The following is a 16,757-nucleotide window of genomic DNA, read 5'->3' as shown; positions in this document are numbered from 1 at the left end:
ATGAAAGAGCACTTGACGTACCTCTTTCAGAAAGCAGAGCGAATGATATAGCGTTTAACATATACATAGCATAGCATAATAACAAGTCGAAGGAATCTGCACATATCATGAAAAATGAAATTAGGTGGAATTCTCCGTATACATGTATTTTCTTTATTTGTTGTTGAAAAAGAAATGTGGTACCCAAGCAATGACGGCGCCAAAAGTGTTCAAATTCATAGCTTTTAAATCGATTGTCCGATTTTCCTCAAACTTTCACCGATGAGTTCTAGTAATATTGCTACTTTCACTCAATCCACATTTATATTTTGGTCCTTGGTTGCCTAGTATGTGTACTATACAGTTGGCGAGTCCTTACCTTCTTCTTAATTTGCTTGATGGCAGTTACCATCTCTACCTCTCTTCCCATCTTCCTCTCTGGACTCTGAAAAAAAAATACTCGAAAACAATAAGCCGTGAAGACCATGAAGGTGGTAGCCAAAATTAATGTTTGGAGTGGCTCAATCGCCATCACAGTAAACATGTTTTCAGGTATACGAATACATACAGTATTTCGCGATCTCAATCAACAAGAGGCTCTGCGTATAGAGGTGGTTGGTATAGATGACTTGTAATATCATGAAATTTCGTCTCCTTGGCCAGAAATTTTATTTTCCAAAAAACATGGATGTGTACAATACAGCAAAGGCTGTAAATAGGCGTTTCCCCGCCCTGATGAACCTGGGCGGCCTACGGATTCAGGTCAAATCCCACATGACAAACAAAACACGTGAAATAATTATCATACCGATTCATAACACTGTTCCCGCCAAGAGAAGTACCTGAGAGACACAATAATATTCCTTAAACGGATATTTCATTCAGACCAGTTAAAAGCTATTCTGAATAAAAAGAGTACAATCTTACAAGCACTCGGATAACAGTCAAAATTTATTTTGATCCAAATCGGATGAAAATTAGGCAAGTGATGGAAGTTGTGAAATTTCGCTAACTTTTGCAAAATAGTTCTTGAAGAGTTGACATGAATACAGCTGGAATATGCACAATGAGAGAGCTGATTATGTCACCTCAAAATTGCTTATTGATCATGTTTGAAAAAAAAAGAAACAAAAATTCAAATTTTCTGCTATCAAAGCGTAAGACATAAGATGATTCCGGGTAGAATAACTTCCGAACAACGATCAGCCACGTAATCAGGATTTGAGACTGCATGGGGCATAAATGCGTTTGAACAAAAAAAGGAAGAAAAAAAAGAGAGGAATGAATGACTAAGTGAATAACTAATAAATAAGTAAAATGGAAATTTCCAGATTTTGTGTACAAATTAAAATGCAAGTTGTAAGGGGATGACGTCAGCTCACTCATTTTATTCATATGGACTGTTTGAGAAGTGGTTTGTGGAAATTAGCGAAACTTCACAATTATGTAACTTCTCTATTTTCATTCAATTTTGATCGAAATTTCTTTGTGTGCTGATAAATTTTGCTCTTTCTTATCAGACTGACTTGTAGCAGGTGCAGAATTCTCCTTTTATAGAAAGTAGGGGAAAAGTTCATTACTTTGAATAACTTCATTAATCTGTATTACTTTGTGTACCATCCCTACTCCGTGTAATTTCGAAATTTTTATTGGTGAATATCTCCGGCTTTCAGGCCCAGTCAGGCGCTGGCATCCTATACACTCCAAGTTTAGCATCATCTGCATGGCTTTGTACAATACACCACCAAAAGGCCGCCGGCCTTCAATCGAGTTCAATATGTGTACAGGGTACATGAAAATGAAGGAGGTGTGTAATACCTCCTGTAAAAAGAAAAAAAAAACGAAAAAAACAAACAAACAAAACGCCATCTACTGTATGGCGGTGCTAATACGAGATCAAGGCAGGGGACTGGTGTTTGGTTATAACGGGGTTAACCTGCTGTGCTATGTTACTTTTGGATGGGTGCAATTTGAAAATGAAATTGATGAAGCATCTTCCCCGCAGTTTTGCTTCATCGCATTGCTTCCATCACTTTCTTTTCAAGAATATATAGTATATACATATAATTAATATCCGGGGACCACTGAAAATTTCTGTCAGGCCATCAAACTTATTAGTTTACCCTGCAGTGACCCCATCGGGCAGCTAACAGTCAACATGAATTTTAGTACTGTATTTCTATTTATTTCGGGGCATCAAACTTTAAAATTCAAAGATTCCGGTGGCCAAAATGGGCCGCTAGAGAGCACAGTTGGCGCCGAACCCCAGTGGCGGATCCAGAGGGGGGCGCAATCGGCGCACGCCCCCCCCCTTTATTTTTCGTTAAAAACAAAAGAAATAAAAAGAAAAAATGAAATGAAACCCGGAAGTGGCACCAGAAATAATTAGTCACGCCCCCCCCCCCCCCTTACAGAATTCCTGGATCCGCCCCTGGAACCCTGTATAGGAATGTATATATACATATATATGTATGTATGTATATATATATATATATATACATATATATACATATATATATATATATATATATATATATATATATATATATATATATACTTTCGACCCTCAACAAACCATATATTCCCGACGGATATATACCCAACGGATATATATATATACCTTTTACAGCCACCTGGGAAATGCTATACGCACACACAACAGCCTGCTGGCGATGCATACACATCATTGCAAATACATGCAGGAAGCACTTCTGTTTAAAAGAAAAAAAAAATCGTTTTATTCTTAATGATGGCAACAACAACGCTCTGGCAAGACAGGGTTAATGAGATACATGTATATACATCATTTCACTTTATAGCTTATAATGCTCACAGACACAAACATACAGACCCACGCACGCACGCACGTTACAACTTTTTTATGCCCATAGTACTTACTTTTAATACAATCTGTTTTACAAAATTTCTCTATTCTAATATGTTATATTGCCACAATCTCACACATGATGTTTATCGAAACAGTTTACTATTGGGACACATTTTTCATTTATCAAAGAAAAAAAGAGAGCTTGGTTCGAGATAATAGGTCTCATTGTGGATAAAAGGCATTACTTGTCCGTTTAAGATTAGTAGCGTTCTAGACATCACTTACCACTATCAGGACAGCGAATCATCCAGTGAGTGGTACGAAGTACTACAATGTACATTACCTAGCTCACCGATGACATGCTCTCCTCATTCGGTACCTCGCTGCGTTGTATCTTGTATCTCACGGACATTTACGTTTGCCATCATTACATAGCACCAAAACTCAACTTCGTGGGATGTAATTAAGATATTGAATTAATGATCAACGCAATTAACATAATGTGGTTACTATTCTAATTCATTCAAAATGAATATAATTTTCTCTCCATCTGCCTGTTAGTAATATTTTGACACTTTTTGCATCATTTCTTGTCAGTACCATTCTACTAGTCACCACATACTGGGCATATACTTTGTACAAGTACAATAGTATTTTACATGTCGTGTCCAGTTAAATAAATACCAAATCAATGGGATTAAAGATATTTCCCTTCACAGACTTAGATACCAAGAGATGTGCAGGAAAACATGTGCATCTCTTTACGCGTTAGATACGATCTTCTCTTCGGATTATCGCACCGATATTGTTAGGTCATATATCTTATTCATATAAAGGGAGTGATAATCAGAAATACGTAAATTGCAATGCATGGGGTCATCTGATAATTTACAAGAATGTCCCATAACTGCTTGCTCGTACATTTGCATACGCAATAGTCTGCAGTTGTAGGTGGACATCTGCCATTGAAGAGTTTGATCATAAAACGGATTGAGTGTCATTCTCAAACATTTCAAAGTAAGTCCATCATCAGAGCACAGTAGAACCTTTCCAGCGATACCTCACTTGTTATACACAAGAAATATTACTGAAGAGCTGATTAATAATATCCCATATTTTCTTATCATTTTCTTTATTTTTGGCAGCTTATATATCGCAAATATACCAATTTTTTTTTTTTTTCTAAATGGAGTTAACCCGTTCTGCAATCAAATGCTTCAATTATTGTTCATCACTATTGGGAATGTTCCACCTGCTCATTGCTCAGATCAGGATTACAATTTTGCTACAATGGTCATTACCAATGCGAAAAAAAAAAAGTAGTTTCTTTACGACTTTTGTCTCATTTATTTTCTCGATTACGTGTATTACGAAACTTGGCATTTTTGCTTTGTTTTGTTTTTGATGCCGCAAGTTGGGTAATATAAGGGCATTTGCGATGAGCAATTTCTGCGAACTTTTGCACCCTTCTGTCTGTCAGCAGATAGCATCTTCATATAGAGCACATGCATCCAAAATTCCATTCGTCTTCTGACCTCTATCATTCTGACTAATCACGATTAAATCCCGGTTTTCAACAGGTCTGCTCGCTCAAGCTTACTTCACGGATATCAGCCCGAGATACACAAACTGACAAAACGGGTTTCCAGTTGGCGCTGTATTAAAACTTGCTACAAAATTGTCTTGAAAATGCATATGGTGATAGAATGCAAGTTCTTGGGAATCACAAAACTATTTTCGCCAAATTTCTTAATAACTTGCAATAGTAAGAAGCATTTAGAACTATTGTTACAAGAAAGTATTGATTTGCATAATATTGCTTCGTTTCGAAAAGCCCACTCCCAGGCCAATTTTTGCCAACATTTTGGGTAAGTAATGTGAGAGCCAATTCTCCTTCCATGCCAACTTTTATGAAAGAAATAATACCTATACTTAGAATAAGCCAGGACATGGCATACTTTGGGAACCTTGAAAATGTATCCCAAATATGAGAGCACATACAATCTGGTCATAACCCAAACGACGGACAGACGTTTCTGCAAGAACAAAGAAAAATGAGAAAAATGTACACTGACATTATCTCGTCAGCTGGACAAATAAGCTTGCTTGCACATATGACTTCACCACTTGAATTTCACCACTCAGCCTATATTTACCAGTGAAAGGTTATTTCTATTTTTCTTTGGTGTGGCTGAGAGAAAAATTGTCAATCGGAAGTTTGATGAAGGAAGAACATAACAGAGTTTGCAAAAGCCTCCAGGCATTTATAGATGATCATAATTTGCACATATTTCACTTTGGAAAATATTTTGAAAATGAAGAACATAACAGAGTTTGCAGAAGCCTCCGGGCATTTATAGATGATCATAATTTGCACATATTTCACTTTGGAAAATATTTTGAAAATGAAGAACATAACAGAGTTTGCAGAAGCCTCCGGGCATTTATAGATGATCATAATTTGCACATATTTCACTTTGGAAAATATTTTGAAAATGAAGAACATAACAGAGTTTGCAGAAGCCTGCAGGCATTTATAGATGATCATAATTTGCACATATTTCACTTTGGAAAATATTTTGAAAATGATAATATGTATTACTATCTTTGTTACATCATTCTTTAGCATTAGTGAAAACCATAATTGCTGAAAAAAATCCTCTCCACAATCAAAACTAACACATAATATCTGTGCAAAATTGTAGCTATCAAATTTGAATAAGCGTGTGTGTGTGTGTGTGTGTGTGTGTGTGTGTGTGTGTGTGGAGGCAGGGGCAGGAGGGGATTTTTGAAAAGAAAGAATTTCACCTCAATTTTGAATACAATATTAATCAAAGTGAGAAAATAAATTGCATCAAACATTACTCAATTCATGGTCATAATATCATTTTTGCTTCTTCTTCTTCATTTTTGTGTGTGTGTCAATGAGAATAGTGGTACTTGATTATCTCCAGATAACTACAAAAAAAAAAAAAAAAAAAATCCCTCAAGTTTTTGCCATTTTTAGTCCTGCCATTGGGAACTACAGTGTACTATTATTGCCACAGCTAAGCCCATTGGATATCTGCACTTGATATTTCAAGATGCTATGCTGATATCATTGGCTTCAGTAAGAAGAAAGGCAAAACTGCTTGCTAATAATGTACCTTTCAGAAATAATCACTGAAAGATTTTGGTTTGCATAATTATACTCGGAAGCCATGGATTCAAACAATATTCTGTGTGAGCATTTCAAAAGTATTTACAAAAATATATTACTGGCATCTATCACATGCACATATGCACAGAAATTAATTCTGTAAAACAATATCAAAATGTAGTCACTGACTGAATTTCTGCATTTTCTAAATATCACTCAAACCTTTTGGAGAAATTTGTGATTATTCACTTGAATAAATACACATATTCACAATAGCACAATAGACCTTTTAGTTAAGAAGTAACATAGTTTGATATAGGTTGAAATATTATCGCTATATCTCACGTACACGTAATCTGTTACTTTCTATGGGCCTTGTTCTAAGCATAATCAACACAAATCAAGAGCTGTAATCCCAGCAACAACAAAAAATGCATATATATATATATATATATATATACATATATATATATATATATATATTAGTCCTTTAAGGAAAAAAAAATGAACTCCAAGTGTTGGCCACAACTACATATTGTGATTCACACAGGATATAACATTTGACATTCTTGGATATCCACATGAGCTTCAAGTTCTTTACTTTCATTCATGCACGCCAGCAGTATCATCACCAAAATGTACAAAGCCATCTCAATAAATATTGCATTTCACAAAATCTTTAATCCGCTTTTTTCCATCCACTGTGTCACTTCCTGTTCCAAATGAAATTATGTATTATAATTATTTCACCTAATTTGATATGAAAGCTATTGCCTATTATTCTTTGACCTACTACATTAATCAAATAGAGCGATTTTAGTGTTCTTGTTCTCTTTTACAAACACAAATTAAATATGCATGATTTTCTCCTTTTTTTTTTATATTTCTTTATGCACAATACCTAATCAGCATTGTGGCATAAAGTTTGCATAACAATATTAGCCGATGAAGAGACCTTTTAACTGGGATGAAAGACAAAGGGCTCGGTAAACACAGAATTAAAACACAGTGGAGTGAATTCCCCTCAGATCAGTCAAAGCGGGAGTGAGCGTTGGCTGTGTACACTGTAAAGCACTTTGCACAAGATGGCGCTATAACCAAATACACCTGGGGCCCGTTTCATAAAACTTGTCATCAGTGACAACTGCCACATTTCTATGACAAATTTGCTCTCAGCCAATCAGATGCAAGGATTTCTGTAGCTTGTCACATCTATGACAACTTGTCACTGATGACAAGTTTTATGAAACGGGCCCCAGGAGCACTTGAAAGCCTTACTAGACACTTCACATGGTCCATGCATATATAGCAGGGAGGTGGTAGAGAGGGAGAAACAACGACTGCTCTCCTTTGAAATCATGATCGGTATCACCGAGAAATAATGTGCTTAACTAACAGATGGTACCCATGTGCTTTGACAAAAGACACCATCAGTAATCAGGATTAGCATTTATTTATCAACAAACATTTATAATCAAATATAAATATGTTAATTATTAACATATTACTACAATTATAATGACTCCCATTGCAGTTTGTTGAACACAGTTAAATTCTGAAGAAAAATAAGGCAAACTAAAATAATTATAAAAATAAATAGAGAATACAAATAAATTAATTTAAAAAAATGAAATAAAAAGCAATGAACTGAAAAAGATAGAAAAAAATAATCAAGGATACATACATTCCTTACTGAGTACCTGGAGTAAAAAAAAAAAAAAGAAAAAAAAAAAGACAGGATTGAACAAAAATCAACATTTTTCCAAACAGTCGGTTGAATGTATTTCCTGTCAACATCATTCTTATCCGACTGAGCACCACACGTCACTACAGCTTTTTTTCATAGCTCTTCGCAGGGATTCCTTCATTTCGGCATGGGATACCTGGAGACTTTTGGCAAGCATCGGCTGAATTGTCTGAATATCAAACTTCAACTAGACTATGTGAATTATATTCAATCATTGGGAACCCCCTCACTTCATCTCTTGTTTGGAAATGTGCACCACTGGTCATTTCAAGAACAGCATAATTATTAATGTCCTCGTGGTCACTGGTTCAGTGGTCATCGCTACTGTTTCTTGTCTGGATCTCCAATGGATGCAATGGACAGGCTAAGGTTACCAGAGTTTCACCCATTTTTTACAAGTTTTTTTTTCTATAAACACCACAGAATCTGCAGAGCATCCACACACAGTGGGTTATACATCAGAAAAAAAAACTTGTCTTCTACCAGGGAGGTGCCCATGATACTTGGTTTTGAGAGCTACCTCCTCTGCTATGAGATGTGAGATTCCAACGACTGGCAGGCATTTCTCTGTTATTACAAGGCATTTGATTGCTGGGAATCAATCAACATTTGCTCAGCTGCAAAAGGACATACCCACACAAGAAACAAGGCATCTGCGGCATACTGGGAGTAAAGCTGGCACTCTTTCTCTGCTCTGTGAAGCAGGTTGATGAAAACCAAGACAATGAATAACAGGCTTGTAACCTCTATGGATTTTTTCCATGCACACTCCATTAAATAAACCCCAAGACAGGGAATTAATTTGTCCCACACAAGGACAATCTACTCATGACATGCAAAGTCTGGATACTAGAATTTGACACTGCAGTAACAAGGCAGCAGCTTTCTGCAACATTTGAACATGCAAACGATGCAAGCAATAACATGGTGGTAGTGCTGGGCTCCATTACAAGGTGGTCTTAATGTTCAAAATCCAGTCCCTCCATAGAAAGCCTTTCTACCTTATCAAGGTATGTCTCATAGCTGATGCTACATCCATGAATTTCACTTGATCTCTCACACACCTCGGCTGCCATTGACAACTTTTCAATCCTCCTGAAATGTTGAATCATGATGTCAGATCCTCAAGTCAAGTAACAAAAGGGAATTTTTAACTTGTACTGACTAATTGTAATGGCCAATTCATACCTACTGGCATCAGCCCTCTTGTCTTGTGGTCTTCAGTATCACACTAGAGGGCCTCCCAGTGGACATAGTCAAACCCCACAGCTGCAATCCAACTTCAATTTCAATTCTTTATTTCATTTTTCGACAAAAACATATAGACATCACTTTTTTGGTAACAGAAAATAAGGTTTCTGAAACCTGGGTTCTTACATGTCTAAACTGTCTTCAATTTCCATGTCTGACCAATATGCTTTCCTTTCAAAAACAAACAAACAAACAAAATAAATAAATCCTTTGTCTTACATCCCAATGTAGTGAATGATATAATGAGACTGAAAATATCCCACTAAAGTACAAGAAGATGGAACTGTTGGGGACGTGGGAGAGATGACCAATGACAAATCGCCAAAACAGATTTTCTACTCCGAGCTAGACCTTGGTAAAAGATCTGTGGGAGGACAACAAAAACAGTATAAAGACATGGCATCCTTACAGAAATGTAACATTGATCCTGCCACTTGTGAAGACTGATTGACATCATGCAGTAAGATCAGGTGTGGTGCACCTGAAGGAACCCAGAAATGTTGCTGCCAAGAACAAACGTGCTTTGCATCACTTGCGTCAACAGCAGCAACAAGCACCCCCAGCCCCAGCACCTACAAATAATGACTACAAATGTGTGTGTGTGTGTGTGTGTGTGTGTGTGTGTGTATGGCAGACACTGGCACTCAAGAATACATGTAGGTCTCTACAGCCACCATTTCACTCACCAGCATTAGATTCGCAACTTTCTGATAGTGACAATTCTTTGTCGACACGACAGACGTCCAGAGAGAGAGACATGCCAAGATACTGACCCTTATCTCCTGATACCTCCAGTGCACTGCACCTTCTTAGCTTCAAGTATACATTAAAGACAAGTCCCACATAATAAAGATACCCCTCTCTTCTCATTACATGTAAGAGCCTTAATGCAACCTGCTCCCATTACCTACACAGTAGGTGCTGCTTCTCTGGTGTAGCCCCACCCTGTGGAACTTCTGCCACATCAAAACACAGATTTTTCAACTTCCTCTGTCGAGTCGTAGAATCCATGGAAACCCATTCACTTGCATAGCTTTGTGTGCGCAGGGAGTTTCCTAGCGACTGGCATGATTTGTGCTTCATCCGACTCCCATATGAATCTAATCATTATCATCACAACTATCATTCTTAATATTGCAAATGATAATAAGGTATGCTTACCTCACATCCAACTATAATGCAAGGTGCAGGTAGTATGTTCACACACATCTTTACCCGTTGAGGACGAGCTCATTTTGCTACAATGCTCTTTTACCACAGACATCTTCCCTCGAGTATACTTGGGACTAGTCTTCAGTTTTCTTACTTGGTTTACTCCAATAACATCTGTGATAAAGTAAACCAAACTTTGCTAATAAATACTTCATACGACTCACTGCAAAGATGTCTCTAAAATTCCATTTCAGTATTGTATTTTCCATGTTTACCTACAGTGTAGCTGTGATTGCATTCCTTCTTGTTTTAAATGAGAGAATTAGGTGAGTTGTGTAAACTTGAGCGATATGTTACTATCCTGTTAAGGCATAGGACTACACTTACATTTTGTATCAGTATATGCTCAGTTCGCATCCAATAATGTATGACATTCAATGTCATATTTGCATATCATGATGGACTTCTATTAAGTATTTACTCAGAACACCCTAGAATCACTACTACACTAATGCATTCTGAGATCAAACCAAGTTATAGATACAGTGTATGGACATCTGAGAGAAAAGTATTTAATCATGATGCCTAATGAAACTTGTCTGATCTTATACAAATATTCCTTAAAATTGCTAGAGAAGTAATAGTTTACACACAAGAATGAAAATGGGGGGAAAGACAAAACAGGACCAAACACTGATTTTTTTAAAAAAGTATTGTATCGGTAATTAAATCTTGATAATGACAGTGTATAGTTCAAAATGGTGCAACTATTAGAACAGTCCAATATGGTCTCAGCCACATGCATAGTGAACTGGGAAATTGAATATGTGAAGTACCACCAGGCAAGGGGTTTTTTGTTTGTTTGTTTTTGTTTTTCTGGCTACATGACAGATACACCACTCATATACAGGTATCACAAATATTTTCACCTCAAATACGGTACTAGTATTCTCATCAATTCCACAAAAGAGCAGCATTTGTGCAAACTCCACAAAAGAGCAAGATTTGTGCAATCTTGACTTGGGTTGACGCTCTGGAAGGATACATCACTAACAGTAATCAAGAACATACACCTATGCTACAGATATTTCCCGTGCATGTGCTTTACCAAGCAAACACAGATAAAGTAGAGTCTTCCTTGGCCTGGCGGTCCCCCTTAATCCTTTTTGTGCCAAGGACTTCAGACAGTGAGTACAATGCTATGGGATTTTCTGAATCAATGGGCACTAAAAGCATACAAATTACTGAAGTTTTTTTCACACTTGCATGTCGAGAAAAAAGAGCCAATGCAGACCAGAAAGAAGTGCCCACATGAGACCAAAACTACTCTGTGAATTCTAAATGTTGTTACAACAAGGCATTGAGCCAAATATCATTAGTCTAGCTGCATGTACACTTAGGCTCTGTAATTCAGCATAACACTCAGCCCAGTAACAGTTTATATGGAGGATACATCATGCAAACCTATGAACATCAGACAAGCCTGTGCCTTCTGTCTTCTAGTCTACGTCTTCAAACTGCGACACGTCAGGCTCCGACATCAGGACCTCCACGCCCAGGTCGCGGGAGAGCTCCTGAAGCTCTGCGTAGACGTCTCCAGGGATGGGATTGTGCTCCAGGTTGATTTCCCGGATCGCTGGCATCTTGCAGAGTTTTGCTGCATCCAGGTCTAGGGGTGGGGGGAGAATGAAGAGCACATGATAATTATAGTACACAAATACTGTGTACGCTGTTATATTTGCACACAGATATTTTCGCATATGAGGAGGTCACGGACATTTTCGCGAGATGTTTTTTCGCGCATAGACACAGAGACATTCCTGAGCGCAAGGTGACATTTTCGTGCATTGTTAAATTCGCGGTCCAACTGTGATTTGCCAAATTCGTGAAATTAAACCCTCGCGAGAATAACAGCTTATACAGCATACCAAGCACCAAGAGGTTCCAGTGGAAATTAGGAATTACATGTACAAGGCGGCAGGAACAGCACCATTCTGTCACCAAGGAATCCATGATTTTGCTTGTTGCTTCAAAAAGTGCATGACATATTTGTTTTACATCTCCCTAGCAAAGTAGCAAAAAATCTCCTTCCTTTTTTTTTTTTTTTTTTAAAGTAGAATCAATGCCATCCATTCTTTCCAGCTGGTGTCTCACGATCACTATCCTCACCTGTTATGTCATTGTGGCTTAAATCGAGCTTCGTCAGAGCGGGCAACTGATAGAAACCCTCAGGCAGGGCCGTCAGCTTGTTGTGAGATGCACTGAAGCTTTCCAGTACTGTCATCAAGTTGATCTCATCGGGGATCTTCTCTATCTTGTTGCGTGATACATTCACGACTGGGATGAGAAAGGGAACAAACATAATGCAGATTTCATTAATCACTTTTGACCCATTACTTGAGATATTGTACAAATGTAATTCTCCACTTGTTGGATAAATGGATGGCACAACAAATTCTCGTCAGCACTGGGTTTAAACTTTTATCTTTGAAGATAATCTTCCTAACTTGAATAATTATATAATAATCATCTTGAATTTGTACAATAAAATACAATTAAAGCCATTAAACAAAGCATTCACAACAAAAATATACATGTAATTAAATGAAAGATCATCAATTCCTCTCCTTAACTAAACAATAATATCATCCTTTAGACATACATCGTACTGTATGAAATAATTCATTCTTACTCTATCTTCCTTATTTCCACTTATTTACTGTCATCCCCCCTCCCTGAACTTGAACTTCTATACATCATGTAAAAATTGTACCTACATTTTTGTACAATGTGAAAGTCTGCCAATTTCATACACATGTATTGAAATTATCAGTTTTAACAATACTTTGGACCACCTTTACGCCTTGATCAATGTGGAATCCATTCATCAGTATCAGAATAAGATCTGGATTGGAGTCTTTTGCACTTATTCAACACCTCTCACATCTGTGATTTAGGCAAGTTTATGATTTAAAAGTAGATGTCCATACTTTAAATTGCCAATGTTTGAAGGTAGCAGTCCTATATGCATAACCGCCTCCACACACGAACACATACACACACACACATGATACAGTATATGTATATACACGTAAGAGATATGTAAGAGTAGACAAAATCTTTTTGTATAATTGCAAACACTGATTTTCACCACACCATCACTGATATCGTTTCATGACATTGATCTTCCCATCCACGGTTTATCCTTTAATATCCTTGAAAATTATACTGAATTTCATATACCATTATCTGTTGACTTTGAGAAAGTCAAACTATAATCAAGTGTAAGAAAACAAAACAATGAAATGCTTAAACTAGAAATATTCAAACTTATTTCATTTTGTCTATGATAGGAAAAGAAAAAAAAAAGTAAAATACCAGCAGTATCATAAAGGAAGTTCAATCAGACATTTCCACTTTTCTCAAATCAGAAACCTACTCCTACTGAAAAGCCCTTTCAGAGATATGCAGACAACCCTGGCTATCACAGCAACTCTAAAAAACAGATCAAGACAAAGTTGGAGCAAGCAAAATGACTTGGACCCAGTACTGTGAAGATACTGCCTACATTCACTTACAGTACTACAGTATGTCACCTACATTAATTGGCCACCATGTACAAGCGATTAAAACATAGTAGCTTTTAACTAATAGTATTTAAGATAGTAGCTTTAAAGTGATATATCTGTGTGGAAATTTGCTTACTACATTGTGATGGAAAGATATACAGTGTACACAACACTTTGTGAAATGCTTCATTAAAATAAAAACAACATCAACAAGTACAACAACAAAAAACAATTGTCTTACCAGTGACTTGTGGAAAGTTTATGGGCAGCTTCTTGGACATAACAGTGAGGGCGTTGTCCGACAGGTCACAGCTGACCAGTTCTGTGTGTCTCATAAGATGATAGACCGCTTGGGGCACAGCTTCCAGAAGGCAGCTGGACAGATCTGGGATGGGAGTGAAAAAGAAAATAATATCACTCACATTCATAATGCCCTCTGAGTGGTAATACATGTATAGCTAAAAGGTTGTCTGCAGCAGGCAGCTCCTGTTATAACAAAGTCATCAGTGATCAGCAGCTTTGATCATTTGTTGTATTAAAAATGTCATTATAGCCAAACATTTAAATAAGGTAGATACAGATCTAATTTGGGAACCTGACCTTTGTCTGAACAAGATTTTGTTATGACCGTATTCATAATATGGGAGTGCACTGTACTAATACTGAATGCCATCCGATGTGAATACATGTATATGCTATTCTATCCTTGTGAAAAAAAGAAAAAAAACCCACACACCCACATGCTCCTTACATGTATCTACACCTTCAGTTGTTGCATCTATATAAAACATTTGATCAACGTGACTACAGTATGCAGGTGCCTATAATACATGATTTCTCTATTTGACTCATAGTTTTCCTATGTTTTTCTATTTCTCATTTAAACACTTGGTAAACCAATACAGCCAGGTATCTTACCCGTTATGGGGTTTCAGACTTCACAATTTTTTTTTTTTTTTTTTTTTTTTTGTCGTTGTTAACTTTTAATTTTCCATGACTCAACTGTAGATTAGTTGATTTGCACCCATTTTCTACCAATTTCCAATCGACATTTTGTCTGTATCTATATTTCATATGCATGCTTTAATGAGAGTGGAATGTACATGTATACCTCATGAAAAGCTTCTTGAAACAGAATAGATTGCAGCCACTCCCTACAATCTTGATGCCATGAAACCCTCTCACAGATAAATACCCTTGCTATCTTTCCTATTGTTCATGCAGTCATATAACTTTTTCAGATGCTGCTTGTTATTATTTTGAATCAATTTTTGGCAGTCTTTCTTTTTTAATGGCAGCACACTTTCACCTTGCAAACTGAACTTGGTGTTTAGCTGACTTCCATTGGAACATACATACTATATTGTAGTGTATGTACAAGTACAGTAGAGGTACGTATAGCAAGATAGATTTGAAATATGATTTTTAGATCAAGAAAAGTTCCTTGAAGTATAAATCATGACTATTCTACAGAAAATTAAGTCTCTGCCATTATTTTGCTCCAGTAAATTTGCAATTATGGCAAGAAATTATGTCTTCTGACCCGATGTATTTTACATAAATGTATGTTGTGAAAAGCCATACCAGGAAAAAAGCAAAAACTAAAAACATAACATTGGGCTAGAAATAAAAGAACTCCCAATGACATAAAGAGTGACATGAATTCAACTTATCTAAGACATTCATTCTTTTACCCAAATGTTTATCCTCCTGAGCTTTTTCACATCTCAGAACAACTCTTGTGACTGCTTCAGCTGCCATGGTCCAAAGAGCAACGCGACGCTGGCTGGAAAATGTTGTGGAGATGTATTTCAGTCTCTTTTTATTTGGACTTCTCTCACCCAAGTTCTACTCTTCTTCTTCGCTACTGCAGGCTTACAGTCTTCTTTGTAGAGTACAGTGTACTGTCAAACTCCTTTGCTTCCTTCAATGCTATTAAGAAAAAAGCAGTATTTTTTTTTTCCTTTTGGCTGCCTCGACCATTGGCTGTACCATTTGATACTAATCAAAGTTCAAACCCTCATGTAGATCTTTTTGTCACTAGCTCTTGTAGATCTAATGTCCATGGGCATGGCTATGTACACGCGTGCTGCACTTGCAATATAATGCACAGATTTGGTGCTGCTCCCACCACTGTCAGAATTCTATTGCAATTTATCCCAGCTAATAAATACATGTACATGCAGTCTGTTGACCGTCCAGTGAAGAGCTTCTCCTTGACCTTGTATGTCTCTGCATATGCTTGCTCAATCCTTGGCACTTTGGCTATCTTATATGATGACAATTTGTTTCAGAAGTGTAGTGGTTGAAATGGCAGACACCTCATCATTCCAAGGGTGTTCAGTGGACGTGGGGGGCATATTAGTTCCCGACTCCTGAATCAGAGGCAAAAGGCCGTCATGCATGGTTTGCCATATAGGTACCCATATGTTGTATTGTTATCTACAGTAGATGTAGGCCTACATCCAGAATCACAATTACTGTATTACATGTAATATAGATCTATCCGAATTTCGAGCTTACTCGATATAAATTACAGCAACAAATAACATAAAATACAGATCATTTCCTGTTCTGGAGACTCGATGCACCATGGATTTGACAGCCGCCTCATTATGGGTCGGAGCTTTTGATGGGTGTACTAGATTCTTTAATGAAAGTCTAGAAGCGTCTAGTAGAATCTGTAACTGGTTTAAACAAAAACTCTAACGTTTAGTCTTTAGAGTCTATCACAAGTATCAAGCCTCTGCTCTGGAACCTGGCTGCGACTAGCTAGCGTCTACCGGTGAAACGGACGGACGCGGACTGGTGCGTGCGAGTGGTGGGAGCCCCCTGGTGAAATCTGTTCACAAAATTGCGAGAACAAGCAATATTTTGTTGAAGCAATTCATCCGGCCCGACCACAGTTCCCCGAAGAAAGGGTGTGGAGAATCGAACATTCTAACGTTACACTGATTTCACTCTCCGCCCATCAGCAGATCAGGCGGACAGCTTGCTGCAGCGCGGCGATTACCGATCGAATCAGCTCAAATCCCATCCGCCAAAGGATCGGGGAGGAGCTGAGGCGAAGAACTGCTGTATTTTCGTCCCAGC

General features: G+C 37.4%; 1 protein-coding gene across 1 annotated transcript; it reads right to left on the bottom strand.

Moving 5' to 3' along the window:
- Positions 1-10,368: 10,368 nt before the first annotated feature.
- LOC140229262 (leucine-rich repeat-containing protein 20-like) lies at positions 10,369-15,453 on the bottom strand. The gene is made up of 4 exons (XM_072309540.1): positions 15,359-15,453; positions 13,906-14,049; positions 12,265-12,432; positions 10,369-11,764 (listed from the first exon to the last, which is right to left on the bottom strand). The coding sequence occupies exons 1-4, from the start codon at positions 15,423-15,425 to the stop codon at positions 11,595-11,597; spliced, it is 549 nt and encodes a 182-aa protein (XP_072165641.1). The 5' UTR covers positions 15,426-15,453; the 3' UTR covers positions 10,369-11,594.
- Positions 15,454-16,757: the final 1,304 nt, after the last annotated feature.

The sequence above is a fragment of the Diadema setosum genome, chromosome 5, assembly GCF_964275005.1.
Source record: "Diadema setosum chromosome 5, eeDiaSeto1, whole genome shotgun sequence".
NCBI lineage: Eukaryota > Metazoa > Echinodermata > Echinoidea > Diadematoida > Diadematidae > Diadema > Diadema setosum.
The sequence above is the reverse complement of the archived record's forward strand: the minus strand, read 5'-3'. Positions and strand labels throughout refer to the sequence as shown.